General features: G+C 43.5%; 1 protein-coding gene across 1 annotated transcript; it reads left to right on the top strand.

Annotated features, from left to right (window-relative positions):
* Positions 1–1,273: 1,273 nt before the first annotated feature.
* On the top strand, positions 1,274–15,866 carry gabrz (gamma-aminobutyric acid type A receptor subunit zeta). Its single transcript, XM_076298790.1, has 9 exons — positions 1,274–1,305; positions 3,084–3,166; positions 4,138–4,205; positions 5,341–5,558; positions 7,646–7,728; positions 11,506–11,643; positions 11,951–12,103; positions 14,628–14,821; positions 15,498–15,866. Exons 1-9 carry the CDS (start codon positions 1,274–1,276, stop codon positions 15,864–15,866), a joined length of 1,338 nt encoding a protein of 445 aa, XP_076154905.1.
* Positions 15,867–18,347: the final 2,481 nt, after the last annotated feature.

Below are 18,347 nucleotides of genomic sequence, written 5' to 3'. Positions count from 1 at the left end.
CTGTTTCCTAGTGTTGGTTTCCCTGCTCCTTCGGCTGGCTGGATAATTAACCTCCCTAAACAATCCCAGAACAGAAGCCCAGAGCCTGATTCCCGAACCTGACAGTGGGCCAGCCTCCTCCCTCCACGTCCCGAGATGGACAAGCCGGAGGCTGAATGAGGGCAGGCATGTCCAACAATCCAGTGCTGCGGGGGCTTACCTATTTACGGCTGGAAAACATATTTGGAATGTGGAGCATTTAGAATTTTCCATTTCACGTTTGGCTATTTTTTAGCACGCTAACATGGACCATAAGAAATTAAGCACTGCATTATTTAGGCCTTGTAAACTGGAGAGCATTTTCGACCAAGAAATGTCATGATGTTATATGTGAGGAAAAGAGCTTGTTTTTTTATGTGTGTGCGTTTGTTTTTTGTGTGTGTGTGTGTGTGTGTGGGGGGGGGGGGGGGTGCTATGAGGATACTAAGGATGTGAAGCAATTCCATGCACACTGGCTGTTGCCATTTTCCAGGTAGCTGTTGTGTTGCCCCGGGAAGAAACATCTAAGATGTCTTGGCCTGGTTTAATCAGCAACAGAATTAGAATATTAATGCGCACAGAAAGGCATTGTTTGGTTGCGCAAGACTGTCAAATTCATACACACACACACACACATGCACACTTAGACTGAATAGATTTGCGGTCACATACACACACAGAGAGGCACCTGCTTGCACACTTTTACACACACACACACACACACACACACACACACACACACACACACACACACACACACACATATTCTCTCTCCACATAGAGGCATACATGCACACACTTACACACAAACACAGGTGCATGCACACATGCTCTCTCTCTCTCTACAGACACAGGCACACACACGCATACACACACACACACACACACACACACACACACACACACACACACAAAAAGGCGTCCGCACACACAGACACTCTCTCTACACACACACACGCGCACATGCACTCTTATGCACGCCCACACACGCACACACACCACACACAGGCTGACTGACACACACACACACACACACACACACGTGGCTAAGGGAAGATGAAAGCTCTGGAACAAAATGCCTGATGCAAAAGCTGTAATCTCAGCAGCAGAAAGAAAAGGCGAAACTAAATCACGTTGTTGAAAGTCAAAGGGTTTCATATCATTTTAGCTTTGGGAAATCACAGCGGATTTGGGGGGGGGGGGAAGAAAAGGCAGTGAGCAGCAAATTTACTGTAAACTGTGAGATGGAGGTGGAATGAGGGGTAGTGAGGTTGAAACAGCAGGGGGGTAAGAGAGTGACTCACACAGAAACAGACAGACAGACACACACACACACACACACACACACACACACACACACACAAACATAACCAAAAGAAGGGATGAAAAGTGAGTAGAGAGACCCAGAGGTAGGTAGGTAGCTAAATCTCTATGAGAGAAATAGTTGCATAGATAGACAGACAGAGAGAGAAAGAGATAGAGAGGGTGAAAAAATAGCAAGGAAAGGCAAAAATTGATTAAACAAACAGTCTGAGGCTCAAGCAGTGCTGAAAAACACACTGTGGCTGTGTTAGAGGGGCCGCCATGTTTGCCACGTGCCTCTCTGCACTGGCGTCTCCACCGCGAGGTCGCCCCGGGCCTCCACGCTCCTCCGTGGTCCCCCGTCCTTTAAGCGGAGAAGCACTTCCTTCCCGTAACCTGGAATATTTATGAGCCGGCATTGTGCTCCATTCCCCTCCGTTCTGCCTACACTCGGCAGTTTACGTCTGTTTAAACGTTCTCCGTGCAGAGAGGACTCCGCCACTCCCCCCCCCCCCCCCCGGAGGTCTCCGCAAGACTGCGAAGCGAATCATCACATTCCGAAAGAGGGACACATTTTGGGCGATGCTAACTTTGGAGACGCGCTTTGTCTCCTCGCGAAAAGCATTGGAAGTGATATCGTCACGGCTACCCATCACACCAATGAGGGGTTGCGGACGGCTGATTTTTGTTTAACTTAACGTTCCAAAATTGTCAGTGTTTTCATCCCTTTCCTTTTCCTTTTTTTAAAGTTAGTATCTCAAAATGCTCCCATGTTTGAAGTTCTTATCTCTTAGTATTAATCTTTAACGATAATTATTTTTGAAAGTCTTTCTGTAGTGGTATTTCGGAGTCTTGCTCCCGGCATTGTGTTTCACGGTCTCTGGTATAATAAGTCTAATCACACTCATCAAATTATAACAGCACTTCACTTCCTCTAGGGCACACTTCAGCCATGTTTTCTCCCAGTACAAAGCAAAGCTTCTGACAAACATGCCATGTTTTACTGTCAGAGCAGTTCAGCCTGATAGCCATACACAACACTATACACTCTGATACGTATGTCAGTATACCAGTGTTAGCTGTATGCCGAGTCATACAAGTAAGGAAAATAACAATCTTCTGAAGGATTTGCCCTGGGGCAAGTGAGCAAATATTGATTTACATCTTTCCAGCTGAACAACTTGAATCAGTGTCTAGAATAGCACAGGAGTGTGTTATACATCATCCAAACCACCAGCTTGTTCTAACATCTCTGGAAGACGCTACAGATGTTAACCTTCAGCAATCAGACTCCTGAACACTACAAAACTGATCTGAGCTATTTATGTATTTATTTTTTTGTTTAGTTTTTCTTTCTTTTCTCTCTTATTGAATTGAGCTACCTTATTTCTGTAACAACAATTACCACAAACATTGTTGTGTGGCAATAAAGGGTATCTTATCTTATTTCATCTTAGAGGAGCATACTGTAACACTCAGACACTCAGTTTTACTCGATTATCAATCAGATGGCAAATCGCTTTGTTGAGTCTGATCTAATTTGATTGCGTCTCTACTTGTATTTTGGAATTCTTTGCCACCTTGGCACAACCTCTGAATACAGACCCTTCCTGAATGTGCCTTCAATGTTTAAAACACATACAAGCAGGTATACCTGAATATGTTGTTCCAGTTCTGTTGACCAGGGAGAGGAATAGTAAACAGTGATCCCCTGGGGACTGATATGCTCAGTGTGTGTCTGCCCTTTGCTTCTCTCCCCACAGGGTCGTGGCTGAGGAGGTCCTGCCTCCAACCATCCAGAAGCTGATGAAGGGCTACAACAAATACCTCCGGCCCTTCTTTGGAGGTAGGGCTTCACATTGCACATCACTCACAGCATGCTACTCCAAAACATAACACCCACACACACCCACATACACACTCTCTCTCTCTCTCTCTCTCTCTCTCTCTCTCTCTCTCTCTCTTTATCTCTCTCTCACACCCACCCACACTCTCTCTCTCTCACACACACACACACACAGCTGCTTCTAAACCCATTTCATCCTAATTATTCAACCAGATGCACACCACAGTGACCCGAGCTGACCCCCACACACGCAAGCGCCTGGTTTTCTCCTGGCATGACTCAAGCAGGGCCTGTATCCATTACTTAGATACCAGGAGAGAGTAGCCCTGTCCAGATTCAGAAAGCTAAAAATATGTGATGTGTTTTTACCTTCCCACACATTACTAATTAACACCACTCTTTGGCCAGGAGGCCGTGCTAATGATTCGAGTCGAACACATGGCTTGGTCATGCATGTGTTTTTTTTTTTGTTTTTTTTTTTGAGTTTCTGATCATTGAGCATTCTCCTCCCCAAACACTTCTCGTTGAGCAGCCTTCTCATGCTGTAAGGATATCATCAGAAATCGTCTCAGAGGTTTCTGAATACATTTAGTGTGGAAGCTGCCTTTTAAAATCTGATTTGCCTCATAAATAATCAATCATGACTGCTCCCCTTAGTAGACCTCAAAGCCGTCGACAACTCGAGTTGTAGGACTTACCAAGCTGTTGTCAGCTTAGTATTAAAATATCTAAAACACATAAATGCTTTTCGCCGTTAGAAAACACGAAGGGTGGGCGGATAGACAAATGGACTACATAGGATAGATTAGCCGATAGATAAACATGGAGTCCGGCCAAGACTATTGTCAGTTGGCTGTACACAATTCCTCTGTTATGCATTCTCCTCGGAAACAAACTGACCAGAAATAGAACTGTAATCCCCCAGTGTCCTGAACTCCCTGCTGACCATGCTTCTCTGCTGCCTCTCACAGATGGCCCCGTTACTGTAGGGATGAGTCTGGACATCGCCAGCATTGACACCATATCAGAGATCAACATGGTGAGCTGACATCCATGTTCCCCTCAGGCTTGCTATTAGAGATTGGGATGAATTCTTGTGTGTATCTGTGTAAGTGTGTGTCCTTACAGTATGTGTGTGTGTGTGTGTGTGTGTGTGTGTGTGTGTGTGTGTGTGTGTGTGTGTGTGTGTGTGTGTGTGTGTATGGGTTTGTGTGCATTCATGTAGGCTTCATATCTGTGTTTGTATGTGTTTGTGTGTGTACAGTAGATGTGTGTCTACGTAGAGGTGTGTGTGTACATGCATGAGTGTGTGTGTGTGTACTGTATGTATGTGTGTGTGTGTGTGTGTGTGTGTGTGTGTGTGTGTGTGTGTGTGTGTGTGTGTGTGTGTGTGTGTGTGTGTGTGTGATGTGTGCTGGCTATGTGTATGTGAGGGTGCGTGCCTGTGTGCGTGCCTGAGAGTATTAATACCATGCTTCATTTAGCCCGTGGACTGCTGTCACAATCACTGCCTGTCAAAATGTCAGCTCACGTTGTTTGCAGAGGCTCAATTATCACTGTTAATGTGAGCCTGCAAATGTGCCCTCCTTGCTCTGATGTGTGTGTGTGTGTGTCTCTGTGTGTATGTGAGGTTGTATGTGTGTGTGTGTCTAAGAGGGTGTGTGTGTGAGTGTGCAGTGCGCGTATGTGTGTGTTTGTGTAGGTTTTTGGTTCCATATTTATGGTACTTGTAAATACATGCACGACACGTCTATATCTATGTTAATATATTTACACATTAATAACTAATTGATTATGTATGGATATGCTTTATTGTGCATACACTTAAATTGGGATATTTGAGATGGATATTAGTACTTACATGTAGTTATAAATGTAGTCTGTATGTGCATTTTTGTGCACATGCATGCAAGCCTGTCAGAATCCATTCATGTACTTACTGTATTTGTGCATGGCATTAATAAAGTATCATATTGTAACTTTTGGGGCTGTGCATTTGTGCATTCTTCCAATATGTATGGATTTTCGCATGCACTTTGTATGCACTCTTGTGTTTGGGTTGCATGTGTGTGTGTGTGTGTGTGTGTGTGTGTGTGTGTGTGTGTGTTCTTTTTTCATGTCTGTTTCTTGTACGGACATATGGGTTCTGACTGACCTCTCTGACTCCTCCCCAGGACTACACCGCCACCATCTTCCTGCGGCAGCGCTGGACGGATGAGCGTCTGGTCTTCGAGGGCAACAAGAGCCTCAGCCTGGACGGCCGGCTGGTGGAGCTGCTCTGGGTCCCTGACACCTTCATCGTGGACTCCAAGAAGTCCTTCCTGCACGACATCACCGTGGAGAACCGCCTCATCCGCATCTTTCCTAACGGAACCGTACTCTACGCCCTCCGGTACTTAACGCCCATCTGCCTCTGAGGGGCTGCTTCAGCTAAATTACAAACACTAGTCCCTAAGCATACAATAGCACTGCTTAAAATCCATGCCAAGAATAGTGGCTTGTTTTTGAAGGCAAAATCACACATTACTCCACATGCTGAATGGACTGTTTCTGCACAGATGTGTAGGCAAGGACTCTACAGGGAAAAGCGTGGAATAAAATAGATGTAAACACAGTCCTCAGCTTGTTCCTAGAGCACAGCAATGCCAGTGCAAGCCACTGTAAACACCACAGAATAAATTGTCTACTGATAACTGCTTATCTTTGCAATTAAGGAATCTCCCCGTTGGAATCTGGGCACAAGGGTAATACTAGAACTGGAACTATGAATGCTTTACAGAGAACAATGCTTTGCTCTTTAGATCTCCCCAGATCCCTTAAAGGCACACTATGCAAGAATTTCACCTTTATAAAGCCAATTTGATGGTAAACAAACTTGTAATAGGCGAATCGTTCACCTAGCATAGCTATACAGCATAGACGTAGCGAGTCCCTACCGAGAAAACCAGCCATTAAACTTCCAAGAGTGACGCTCCACCAAAACTCGCGAGAATCTGAAACATTACCTTGTCAGTAGATATAGCTCTTTGGAGATAGTTTTTGCTTGTTGTCAATCCTTCATCTCCACAACAAAAGCATTTGCATTGTGTACAGGGGGGATAAGTTGCGAGAAGTTTGCTATTTACAATAACAGAGTAACATACTGTATAAATACATCGTGAATCTAGGGGGAGCTCTAAACTCGCCAAAAATACCTAAACCTGCATAGTATACCTTTAACACAGTGCAGAATACACTCATTGCCTTCTTGCACAATCATGTGAGGTTCTAGGGAAAAAATACAGTTCCTAGAAGAAAAGAATGTTTGGATGTCCTTAGAGACAGGTACTGTCAGTCACTCATAGAAAACTCACTTTGATGAATGACTATAGTGAAAGGTGCAGAACATACAGTACGACAGGGAAGGACATATGAAGTCGTGTCAAGGGAGAGAGGGAAATCACAGGAGTAGTTAAGAACTCAGAGCAGGGGAACAGAGGAAGGAGACTGCAAGGAGAGATCTGATGTGAGGAGATGTGGAGGACAGAGGAAAGAGAGAGAGGAGGGGGGGGTAGAGGGAGAGAAACACAAATATGAGAGAATTACAGTAGGAGAGAGGATTGTGAAATACAGTAGAAACAGACGGGGAGAGCGAACAACAGCAATGTGAGAGAATTGAGAAAGGTGTGAGAGAAAGAGAGTGAGGGATATAGAAAGGGAGAAAGAGAGAGAGAAAGAAAGGTGACAAAAACAACACAAAAAGGTGAAAGGGGGGAAAGTAAAAGAAAGTGAGAGTGACAGCAGTAAACAGGTGACAGAAACTTGAGAGGTCAGGAGTACATTGAGAAAGAGAGAGAGAGAGAGAGAGAGAGAGAGAGAAAAAGAGAGAGAGAGAGAGAGAGAGAGAGAAGGAGAACGATGGAAAATGCATTGTGAGGGAAGAAATTGATGAAAGAGGGTAAGATAGAGAAAAAGAAAAAGTCTGAGAAAGAAATGTATAAACAGGCCATGTGGTGAGAATATTTGAAAGACGTTGGAGTATGGAGTGAGAGACAAAGAGGGGGAAGAGGTAGTGACTGACAGCAGCGGTGAGGTGAGAGAGGAACTTGAGAGGTCAGGAGTACAGAGAGATAGAGTTGGAGAGAGAGAGAGAGAGGGGGAGATATTGAGAGGGGGGGGGTATTGAGAGACAGAAAGAGATATATTGAGAGAGAGAGAGCAAGGGAGGGAGAGATGGAGAGAGAGAAGGAGTAAATCTCAGTAAAAGAGATGTGCAGTCCATGCAGGGCATCTGACACCAGAGATCAGGGATCAGGTAGAAGAAGCACTGCTGACAGGGCTGGACTGACATGGAGACAGTGAACAGACTTTTCTCTTTTTTTTTTCTCACAACGACTCAATCCATCTCTCTCCTTTTCTCTCCAAATGTCTTCTCCGCTCTACCCCTCCTCCTTACTTCTCTGTTCTCCCACTACTCTCTTTCACTCTCGCTCTCTGTAGGATCACGACAACAGTGGCCTGCAACATGGATCTGACCAAGTACCCAATGGACAGACAGACCTGTACCCTGCAGCTGGAGAGCTGTAAGACACACATCATCTCTCTCTCCCTCTTAAGCCGCATACAGACAGCCCGTCGCTTGTCCCTTCAAAAGATGACATTAGTCTTTGTTGCATTTTGACTCGCGTTGCCAGTATTTATCTCTCCTGTAATTGCTGAGGTCCGTTCCATTCCCGTCTCTCAGCCTAAGACTCTTCCTGTCTCAGTAAGGCTTTAGAACACATAGGAGCCACTATTGAATAAGATGTTATCTGAACCCAACGTGACATGGTGACTGCATGCAAAATATGTGGTATCCGACGTGTTCGTATTTACATTATTTAGTGTCCTGTTGAATTACTGTCAGTGCTGCAAGTATTTCTCCTGGGTGTTGATTCAGAGATGGCCAGACGTAATTCTGTGTTCTACTGGAGTTGCACAGAACTTGCATCATAAATTGTTGGTGAGCGACTCCACAACTTTCGAGTGATGTGGGCCATCCGTATACCCAGCTCTGAATTTTTTAACCAAAATTCAAACTTTTTCGACATTTCGCCAAAAATGAGAGAGCCCAGGAAGGATCTGTGGTAGGATCGCATTTTTTAAGTGAACCCCTCAAGCAAAGGTGGTCTGCAAGGTTGTTTTCCATAAAAGACCAGAGAGCCAAGGCAACGGGAGAAATGCAGGTTTCCCTGGGCAGGCTTTCCCAGTGTGATGGAGCGTTATTGGCTCGGACGGCTGGAGGAGCTCCTGGGCTCCTTCAAAGTGGTGAAGAGGTAACGGCGGGGGTGGCTCTCTGCTCGCCGACATGGTGCAGGCTCCCTTCAGGCGCGAATAGAGTAACTGACAGGCTTGGACGGGCCTGCAGGTCGTTGTCCGTCAGACAGACAAAGAGAGAGAGAGAGAGAGAGAGAGAGAGAGAGAGAGAGAGAGAGAGAGAGAGAGAGAGAGAGAGAGAGAGACAGAGAAAGGGGAAAAAGGCACACACACACACACAGACAAATACAGATTCACACACACACAAGCAAGATGTCTGAGGAAGATGCAAAGCCAGGGCCAAGAGCTATAGGAGGGTAGAAGGAGGGAGATAATGGAGAGACCAAGAGAGACAGAGAGATAGAGACAGCAATGGTACTTTAACAGGAGACAGACAGGGATGGGGAACTGTGGAGAAATAAAAACAAATCCCTCCACTGTATAAAAGGGTGGACAGGTGAGTGCACTGGTCCCACTCTCAGGTGGAGTTGATGGCTATGGACTGGCCAGCCCTCAGAGTTCTGGCCCTTGGTCGCTGTCCGTGGTGCTGAAGCATCACCCTGGGTGTCAGTCATGGCATGGAAGGCTTTCAGAGTGTCCATAGCAGAGCATTTGACAGTTAAAAGTAGCTGGCTATATACTATTCAATATTATATATCAAATTTCTGCTTCTAGAACAGTTTAAAGGTTGTATCAGCGATTGCAGGCCCAAAAAAAGGCCCAAACATAAATGATCACACTCATCTAATCTTTCCTAACGATCCGCTAGCTGCCTGGCCCATAAGCAGGCCGTCAAAAAAACGTGTCTCTGTAGGCAGCCTAGGCTCTGAGATCTGCACGCAAAAACAATTGCTACCAACAAGTATTGCCAACCACTCAAAGGCAAAATAAAGTATTCCAACCAATAACCGACGAGATGCACTTTCAGGAGAGTTTCAATTGCACGGGAGGGAGGGGGATGGCTCTCTGTTTTGTTTGAACGTCAACAGAAGTGACGTTACACCGCCATCGCTGATACAACCTTTAAATGATGAAGAATGGACTGTCTAATTGACCTACCACTTACCATTTCCAAAATGTGCACTAGTCGTGTGCACTATGGTCCACATTTTGTACACAGCATGTTCCCACACACTGTATGTTTACTTTTGTACATTTGTACATTCCTTTAGGATGTCTATTACAAAAGAATGTGTACTGCCTTACATAAGGCCATGTTTATATTCATATTTGTTTATAGACAGTGGTTGGCTAACACCACCAGCACCATCAGTGGTCTCCTTAAGTATGACCTTGTACTTTATAGCACATGGAATGGACATCTGAAATCTATACAGTATGGCCTGGAACATATAAAATTAGCATGAGTGATATCCTGAAACGAAATATGTGAAATATCACTAAAATATTTATTCAGTAATGACAAGAATAAAGTCCATACGACTTATATATGTGCAATGAAAGATTTATTATGATGCTTGATTTTCCTCTTCATTCACTGCATGTTCTCAACCATGTGATTACATTTAAAGCTGCCCTTGCAAGTTATGAATGTTTAAATGCTTTTTATGCTGACTACCTGGAACATATGACAGCAAGTAATGCTTCAGAAAGCATACTTGGCAATATGAAACATGCAGCATAATATTATGCAAGCTACTGTATGGGAAGCATATGTGATTTGGAGGTTAATAACCCTACACTCGGTAGTTGCATTACACCTGTCTCAAACATGGTAGCTTACCGGTCAGTTGACGTCTTCATATAGATTTGGAATGAACAGCCATTCTAAATGTAAGAAAACACTCAACAAATTTTGTGAAACATAGGCCACTACATATTTTGTCTTGATTCAAAATATTAAGTGCTAAACTGAGAGCCAGAAGTCCGTTAAAGTGTGAGTTATATTGTAGGCCTACAGCTGCCTCTTCGGTAAAGATCCGGTAAATCTGATAGTGACTATAGGTTTCCTGAATCAAGTTTTTTTTTTTTCTACAGTATGTTCGAGTATTCACATGAATGAACTACACAAGTATCTCGGACTTTTTATTGGCCTGGCGTCCGTATTATTTCCCTGTCATGGACTCAAGTTGAGAGCTAGAAAAAAAATAGGCTACTGATAATTGAGAAAAGCCTACACCCTCATTCTCTACCAGAAGTTAATTAAAGAGTGTAATGAAAACACAGCTGGCACAAACAAATACTTAAATAAAGCAACAGCCGAAGTAGGCTTGATTGTGACTTTTTAGGTTAAGGCGAGCCCCGCTGTGCTTAATTTGTGTCCTAATTTAACTCATTTTATCATTGCCACACAATTACTCCCCAACTTCAGCAAAGCGGTTGCGTAACGCTGTTGTATCAGTCTAACCCAAGCAGCTATGTAATTAAACAGCTATCTTGCAGCCTAATTAAACACCAAATGATTATGCATTTATCTTGTCATGGGCTATTGCTTACTAGCATTGTTCTAGTAAGGGTGTGGCTGGGTTGGCTGTTTTCGGTCATGTTTCTTCAAAAACACGTGAGGAGCTATGTAGTGGCAGACTGAATTGAGGATAGAGGATCAGGGCAGTATACGGTGGAGGGAAAGGCTGTAGAGATAATAGGACATGATTTCTGTGAAGGAACGCATGTACGGTTCCTTTCACCCTTCACAGATCAATTATGCATGCCTTTTTTTCTCCCGCGCAAAAAATATGTTGTGTCCTAGGGGAATTTGCGCGCGATACATGTCAGGCATGTCTCAGAAAGGCTATATGGTGAAGCTGTCTCATGCATGTGAAAAAAAACGCCTTTCAAGTACCTGAGTGCTGATCAGTAGCCTAAGTCAACAGCGCCGCCGAGGGGTAGAAGAACGACAATACTGTCCATTGTGAAATGATGAGCGACGTCATTGTAGTAGGCCTTTATCTTTTTTTTTTTTTTTTGTCATACCATGCCGTTACATTTCACCGACCAATTAATATTTTCGCTTATGAAATACACTGGTGATATAATAAAAGTTAAATTTAAATGGTTAATGATGTCTATCTTTGCTTATGTTATTTTTGTGTTTATTCCTGTAGGGGGCTACAATGTGAAAGATGTTGTGTTCTACTGGACCCGTGGGAACCAGTCTGTGAGCGGACTGGACACTCTGCAGCTGGCCCAGTACACCCTGGAGGACTACTACACCTCAGAGTCTGAGGCGGTTTATGAGACTGGTGAGTCATCCACACACACACACCACACACACCACACACACACACAGATGGAGAGAGAGAGAGCAAGAGAAGTGGGCGCACACACACACACACACACACACACACACACATAAATCTTATGAATCATATGAATCAGTATAAGTCTTATCAGCAAGCGTGCTTCTGTCTGAAAAATCTATATTTGGAATACTAAACACTAAACTTGGGGTGTTTTCATTTCAGTGAATCAACTGTCAGTGTCAGTTCAATTTCAAACAGTTGAAATACAAACACAAACTCTGTCTTTCTCTTTTGTGTTTTTCTCAAGGTAACTACCCCAAGCTGATCTTTCACTTCCGTCTGAAGCGTAGCATCCTCTACTTCATCCTGGAGACATATGTGCCCTCCAGTGCTCTGGTGGTCCTCTCCTGGGTCTCCTTCTGGATCAGCCAGTCCTCAGTGCCAGCACGTATCTGTATTGGTAAGGCCACGCTCCATGTCTAGCTTCCTAACTGTATAAGTTGCACTTACCTTGCAGTTAAAGGAGAATTCTAGACATTTTTAACATATATCTGTTTCTCGAGGTCACCGAGTACAGTCGGTACGACCCCCCCCCCCCCCACTGGGGGCATGAACATGGGGGCTTATGAGCCGGAATTTTCATTTAATCTTACCTTGCATTGAGTGTGTGTTTCTGGTGTATTTCTCTAATGCAGGGGTGGGCAACTAATTTCCCCAAGGGGCCACATGACAAACTGGGACTGTTGAGGAGGGCCGGATCCAAAATACCGAACTGAAGTCTGAACTCAATTCTTTTCAATTCTATTCTGTTCTTGTATAACATTAAGTAACTCATATGGTTTTGTTTACTAGTCGTAAGAACAGATGAAAATGTGAGGGAGACAAAGGAAAAACAGCAATATTTAATCTATGTCCACATTTTTTTCAGTTTTCAAAGACTGATATAAAAAAGTACTACAATATCTATATAATTAGGCTAGGTCATGAAAATGTGAACGAGTCAGTACAACTGATAGGCCTGTGCCACCATTTCATCAACACTCAGCAATATTTCATCATTAAATCATTACCATCATTAAATTAACTCTATGCAGAATTAGACTACGAAAACGTGGAGCAGACAATAGTAGGCTGTCATTAGTTAATCAACATGCACAAAGAAAACTATTTTAAAAATGTAGGCTATGTTTTTGCTTTAACTTTATGCGCATAATTGTGATTGGTCAACTCGCTCTGTGTGTTGAGCCGGCTGCTTCAAGCAACCTGTGGGTTGTAGCATCATACTAGTTCGCTAACATAAGCTTTGCAAATAAACTCAGACATATTTTGGTTACAATTACGGGGTTATCCGATTGTAAACTGTCTATCTGCCAGTAACGTTTTGAAATGAACACTTCGTATCTCCAACGAGCAGCAGTAGGAGTTCGTTCTAACAACCTTTGTGGTGGTGAGCGACGCAGACATAAGAGACACAAAACTTTGAAAGGTTTACGCCGACGTAAAGGCAACTGCATTGTGTCGACACAGAAGCATAAATTCTATTCACCAGCACATCAGTGAGGGTGTTTACGTCGTATGCATCCACGCACAAATGTATGGGCGTACAAATAGCAGTCGCTTTCAAAATAAAAACAACGATATTGATTTGCATGCATTATCTCTATGCTAGGCTCTTGACTATTTTACGCGGGCCGGGCAGGGAAAGCCCACGGGCCGTATGTTGCCCATGTATGCTCTAATGTGAAAAAAACGGTATGTTTCAATTGTAAAATAGTATCACAATTGTACAATTGCAAATAATATCACAAAATGTCAGAAGTCGTACACTGAATAGTTGTAGAACAACACTCCAATTTGCTGAGTTGAGGCAAAGCTCAAGATTGAAAAAGAAAAACTAAAAATTATTTTGGAATTAAGTGAATGTTTAAGTAGAAAATGTTTGAAATATAAATGATATAAATCTGCTTATGTCACTGTCTGTTTGCTTGCTGTCAAAAACAGCCTTTTACCCTTCTACACACACACATACACACACACACACGCACACACACACAGAGACACACAGACAGACATACACACACACACACACACACACACACACACACACACACACACACACACACACACACACACAAGTTTGAGTCCACTTTTGTGTACGACATGTGTGGAGAAAGTGGCAGACTCAGCCAGGATTGGGCCCTCTGTCTCCCAGCGGGGCGTCAAGCCAAAGAAATCCCCCAGCATCCGTCATCACAGGCGCTGACATATGAACGCTAAAAAAAGAGCAAAAAACTGAAAAAATAGAGGAGTGAATTGCCAGTCCCTCTGGAAGGTTCTGGCTTAAAACTTCAAACGCTGAATGATTCTAGCTGTTGGAAAAAAATCCAGTCATTCACAAAAAAATGTCCCTGTGAAAAAAATGATGGCTAAGCATTTTTAATCACTGTGCTTAATTTCTGTGATTTCATCAGTGTTTCAGAGGCTGTGGAACAAAGGGTCATAACCCACACTTTTCTTTCTTAAGGTCTGGGAAGAGCTAGCTTTTGGGAACATAATTAGTCCTTTCACTGAGGGCATAATATAAAAATAAAACCCAAAGAAACTTAGCATTGTTTTTTACAGCTTTATCTTGGGAATGACTGATATGCTTTGTCTGTGTGTATCATTGCATCATATGTGACATTTAATTATGCCATGTACAGTAAATGTACAGTGTTTTGAAAAAACTTAGACATAAGACTTAGTACTGTAAGTTAATCAAGATAATCAATGAAAATACTTAGTTGGTTGCAGTTCTGTTTGATTGATTATAGTAATTAGAAACTCCTCCCTGGGGAGCTAATTTCCCAAAATGTTGGTGTCTTCCTTTAATCCCTGAATTGGGTCTCTTTTCATTAGGATACTGATTGTGCAGGCTTTTGGTGTAAGATGATGGTATGTCCTGTGTCCTGACAGGTTTGCTTTTGTGCCTGTCTGCTGTCTAGGTGTAACCACAGTGCTCACCATGACGACTCTGATGATGGGCGCCCGCACCTCGCTACCCAACGCCAACTGCTTCATCAAGGCCATCGACGTCTACCTGGGCATCTGCTTCAGCTTCATCTTCGGCGCGCTCATCGAGTATGCCGTGGCCCACTTCTGCACCTTACACCAGCCCAACGCTGCCCACGCCTACATGGTGAGAGCTAGCCTTCGTCTTCGTCTTCATCACGCACCCATCAGCGGTGCTGTCAACAGCAATGTAGTCCATGTCCTCATTGTCGCTTGTCGTTGTCACTTTGCTCTCCATCGTGTCCTCAGTGAAAGCTGTCATCACCGTCTAGCTGTTGTTGTCATCTTCATTATGCTTGCCAGCACGTCTTCATTCAACTTCATTTGGTCGGGGCAGCGTGGTCACTGCCATCTCCATCTTCGCTGTCAGCGTCACGGCGTAAGCCATCACCTCTGTTATTCAAAGGCAAAGGATGATTAGTCAAGCACACATCCTGTGGTCACTTACACTGTCCACCCCAGCACGTCCTAATGAAGCATTACTGTGGTGTGTTTGTGTTTGTGGTGCTGGTGGAAGATAAGGTGCATGTTTCCTTTTTCTCCATACAAATACAGATATTGGATATTGTGTGCATTATTCAAAGTTGGTCAATAGCCTACAGATAGCATAGGTAAATGACATAAGTAAATTATGTCATGTCAACATTTATGCACTGTGGGCCGGTTTTAAGGTACATGAATTAAAGTCATCCGTTCATCTTTATATTCAGAGCATGTAAATTCAGTAAATGTAAACAGTTGTGCACAGTATGTTCAAAACGTATGTTCATGCGTGATTCTTTTGGGGGGGGGGGCATGTGCAGTATGGGCAGGAGATGCAGGAGCGCGAGGACGAGATGAACGGCATTGTCACCTCCATCGGTGGCAGCCACGCGTTGCGTTCACGCAAGCGCGAGGAGGTCCTCAGTCGCACGGCCAGCACCGGCAGTCCCACCCACAGCCTGCCCAAAGATAGTGAGGTGGCGGGCAGCCCCAGCGCGGGTGGTGGCATACCCTCCGACCAGCGGGGGCGCTGTGCGCGGACCATGTCTATGGCGAGGCGGGTGGCGCGCTTCCTTTACTGCTGCCGCGTGGAGAACCCGCACTACATCGACAACTACTCACGCCTGTCCTTCCCGCTATCCTTCGTCTTCATCAACCTGCTCTACTGGACCTACTACTTGTACTTTTGAAACAGGGGCGTGGGGACTGCAGCAGGGCTTGTGTGTGTGTGTGTGTGTGTGTGTGTGTGTGTGTGTGTGTGTGTGTGTGTGTGTGTGTGTGTGTGTTGACAGGCGTTTGTGAGTTATATATGTATTCCATCACTTTCTGTGTGTGATTTATTTTTTGACACATTTCTTTTAGGCCAGGAGTACCATATGCTCGTGGTCTCAGTTAGGTACTGGTGTGTATGGATGCAGTGTGTACACCTGTTTTAGATGAGGTTGTGGCATGTGTCACCGAGTCAGTTGTGTTTATGTGTGTATGTGTGTGTATGTTTGTGTGTGTGTGTGTGTGTGTGTCTGTGTTGGTGATGGGAGAGTATACCTCTATACTGGGATAAAGTGGCCTTTGTTTACCAGAGGAGCTTTACCATTACAGAGAGAAACTAAACAGGAGCTCTACTCTGCAATAAATCCATCAATATTACATAGAAAGAGAGGAGATGACAACAAATAAACAGTGCTATTCATGGGCCTGCACTAGACTAATGTATTGGCTCTGAATGTAGTCATGAATTTTACAACCAGAAAGCAATATTCAAAAATACACCCAATCCGCAATAAATAAAATCTGCAATGCCGAACTAGGTTACTTCCAATAAGTCCAATATAGACTTGGAGATAGTTCTTTTTGAGGTCGTTTTGAGGTCGTTGTGCATTTAGATATCATACTGGCAGCTGCCAAATCAGGCAATTCCAGGACCAAAGACAAAACTGATTTCTTATATGGATCAAACACAAAGTTTTATTTTTTAACTTGGTTGGATGACCGAATTCGAAAATATAATTGAGCTTGAGGTTTTCTTTGTATATAGCACTTATCTAAAAAGTTGTGATATGGTTCGCTGGGCAGGCTTGCCTGAATAGCTATCTCTCTCTCTGTGTGCTTTTTAGTCATGTCACACAGAATTTTCTCTCTGTAATTGAAGTCAGGCCGGTTAGATACGCAAATTGCAGACAGGATAAGTTAATCCTGTCCTTTTTTTCCAGGGAATCAGTTTGTGTCCTTAATCTATTTACAACAATGCATGCCTAGATATCCCTTCCTCTGTTATAGTGTTGTATTCCTTTGAAATAATCGTTGTTTGTCTTATTGTTTTTGTCCAATCAGAAAGCACCTTTTCAAGAGAATTTTAAGACTATTGTGTCACCAGACATTCAGTGAGTTGATGTGTTTTGCCTGCACGTGTTGTTTATATCCAGCTAGACTTCACGTTTTCATGGCCATCCCTAAACAACCCACTCGGAACTGTTCATAGCAAGTATTCATTTATGGGTGAAGAAAATTTTTTGGAGGGCAGCTAACATTCTCATCGCAACAACTCAGAATTACTGTCCATCATAATGGTCTTAATTGTTCTCTTCTTTGTATATAATTAGCTGTTCAAAAATGTTACACTTCTCAGAAAGGTTGTACATGTCACTGGCATATTAATCCAGGGAATAGAGAAGGTGTGCTTGCTAGTTTTTATTTTCACCTCTTGATATGATATGCGCTCACTTTATTTACTGTGAATGTGCCACCGCTGACAGGTATGCAAACAACATATTTAGGTGTTTTCAAGCTACGCTGTGTAGATAATTATGGTCTTCCTACTGCACTGACAGGCCTCTGCCATTTTCTGATGTGTTAATTTTATGTTTTAGTTTAATGCTAGAAAAACAGTGTGAATACTTAATGCAGTCGCTCCATTCAGGTGGGGTTTTTGGAGACATTTGCAAAAATTATGCTTTTGTATAGTGCATGGAGGTTTTGCTTTTTTGTTTTGTTTTGTTTTTTTTGAAGAAAAAAACAACATATTTTTTGAATGGAAATACATAGAATCAGGTACGTTTTTCATGCATGAGAAAACGAGAGTTGGTTTAGCTCACAAAGCACCTGCGAACTACAGCTGCACAAATGCAAGACTTAAGCATGGTACTTATTAGAGAATAGGCTGACTTCAATTTACAGGGTAGCCTGGCCTCAAAATAGAATAACACTGGGCATTTTGGAAGTAGAAGTTAGGATAATAGTGGAAGAGTGGAATAATTCCTGGTCTAAATGGATCGTTTCCAGATCGATAACCGAGAAGTCATGTCGTTATGAATTCAGTTTTAACACACACGGCTCTCTGAGCAGTTCCTTCCTGTAAGATAACTTTTCTCATGTCAAATGTCATGTGACCGCATTATATTAGGACATTGTGGCCCTGCTCCTCTGGTTATCTGACCAAAACACTCTTCTTCTTCTTCTTGGTTCTGCCATTCAGACTTAAGAGGCGGATTTCTTCTCTGACTCCTCTTGATTGATAAGAGGCACTGTTGAGACCTCCTGAGCCCTCTGGAGCACTGATCCTGACAGACTGAGATAAGAGACGAGCTATGGCAAACACTCCGTTAACCCAGCTGGAGTTCAGGCCGGTTCTTTGTTGTATTTGGCTCAATGCAGGCATAAGATCAGTCAAATGG

Source organism: Alosa pseudoharengus, unplaced genomic scaffold (genome assembly GCF_046254945.1).
Source record: "Alosa pseudoharengus isolate Yale_2024_CS ecotype anadromous, Long Island Sound unplaced genomic scaffold, YU_APseudo_1.1 YU_APseudo_1.1_scf_21, whole genome shotgun sequence".
In the NCBI taxonomy this organism is placed as follows: Eukaryota; Metazoa; Chordata; class Actinopteri; order Clupeiformes; family Clupeidae; genus Alosa; species Alosa pseudoharengus.
Note: the sequence above shows the minus strand (reverse complement) of the source record. Positions and strands in the feature narration are given on the sequence as shown.

Coding starts and splice junctions, on each gene's coding strand:
- gabrz (XM_076298790.1), top strand. CDS start 1,274: ATGAGGGGTAGTGAGGTTGAAACAGCAGGGGG. Junction 3,167..4,137: donor CCTCCGGCCCTTCTTTGGAG/GTAGGGCTTCAC, acceptor TGCCTCTCACAG/ATGGCCCCGTTACTGTAGGG. Junction 11,644..11,950: donor TGAGGCGGTTTATGAGACTG/GTGAGTCATCCA, acceptor GTTTTTCTCAAG/GTAACTACCCCAAGCTGATC.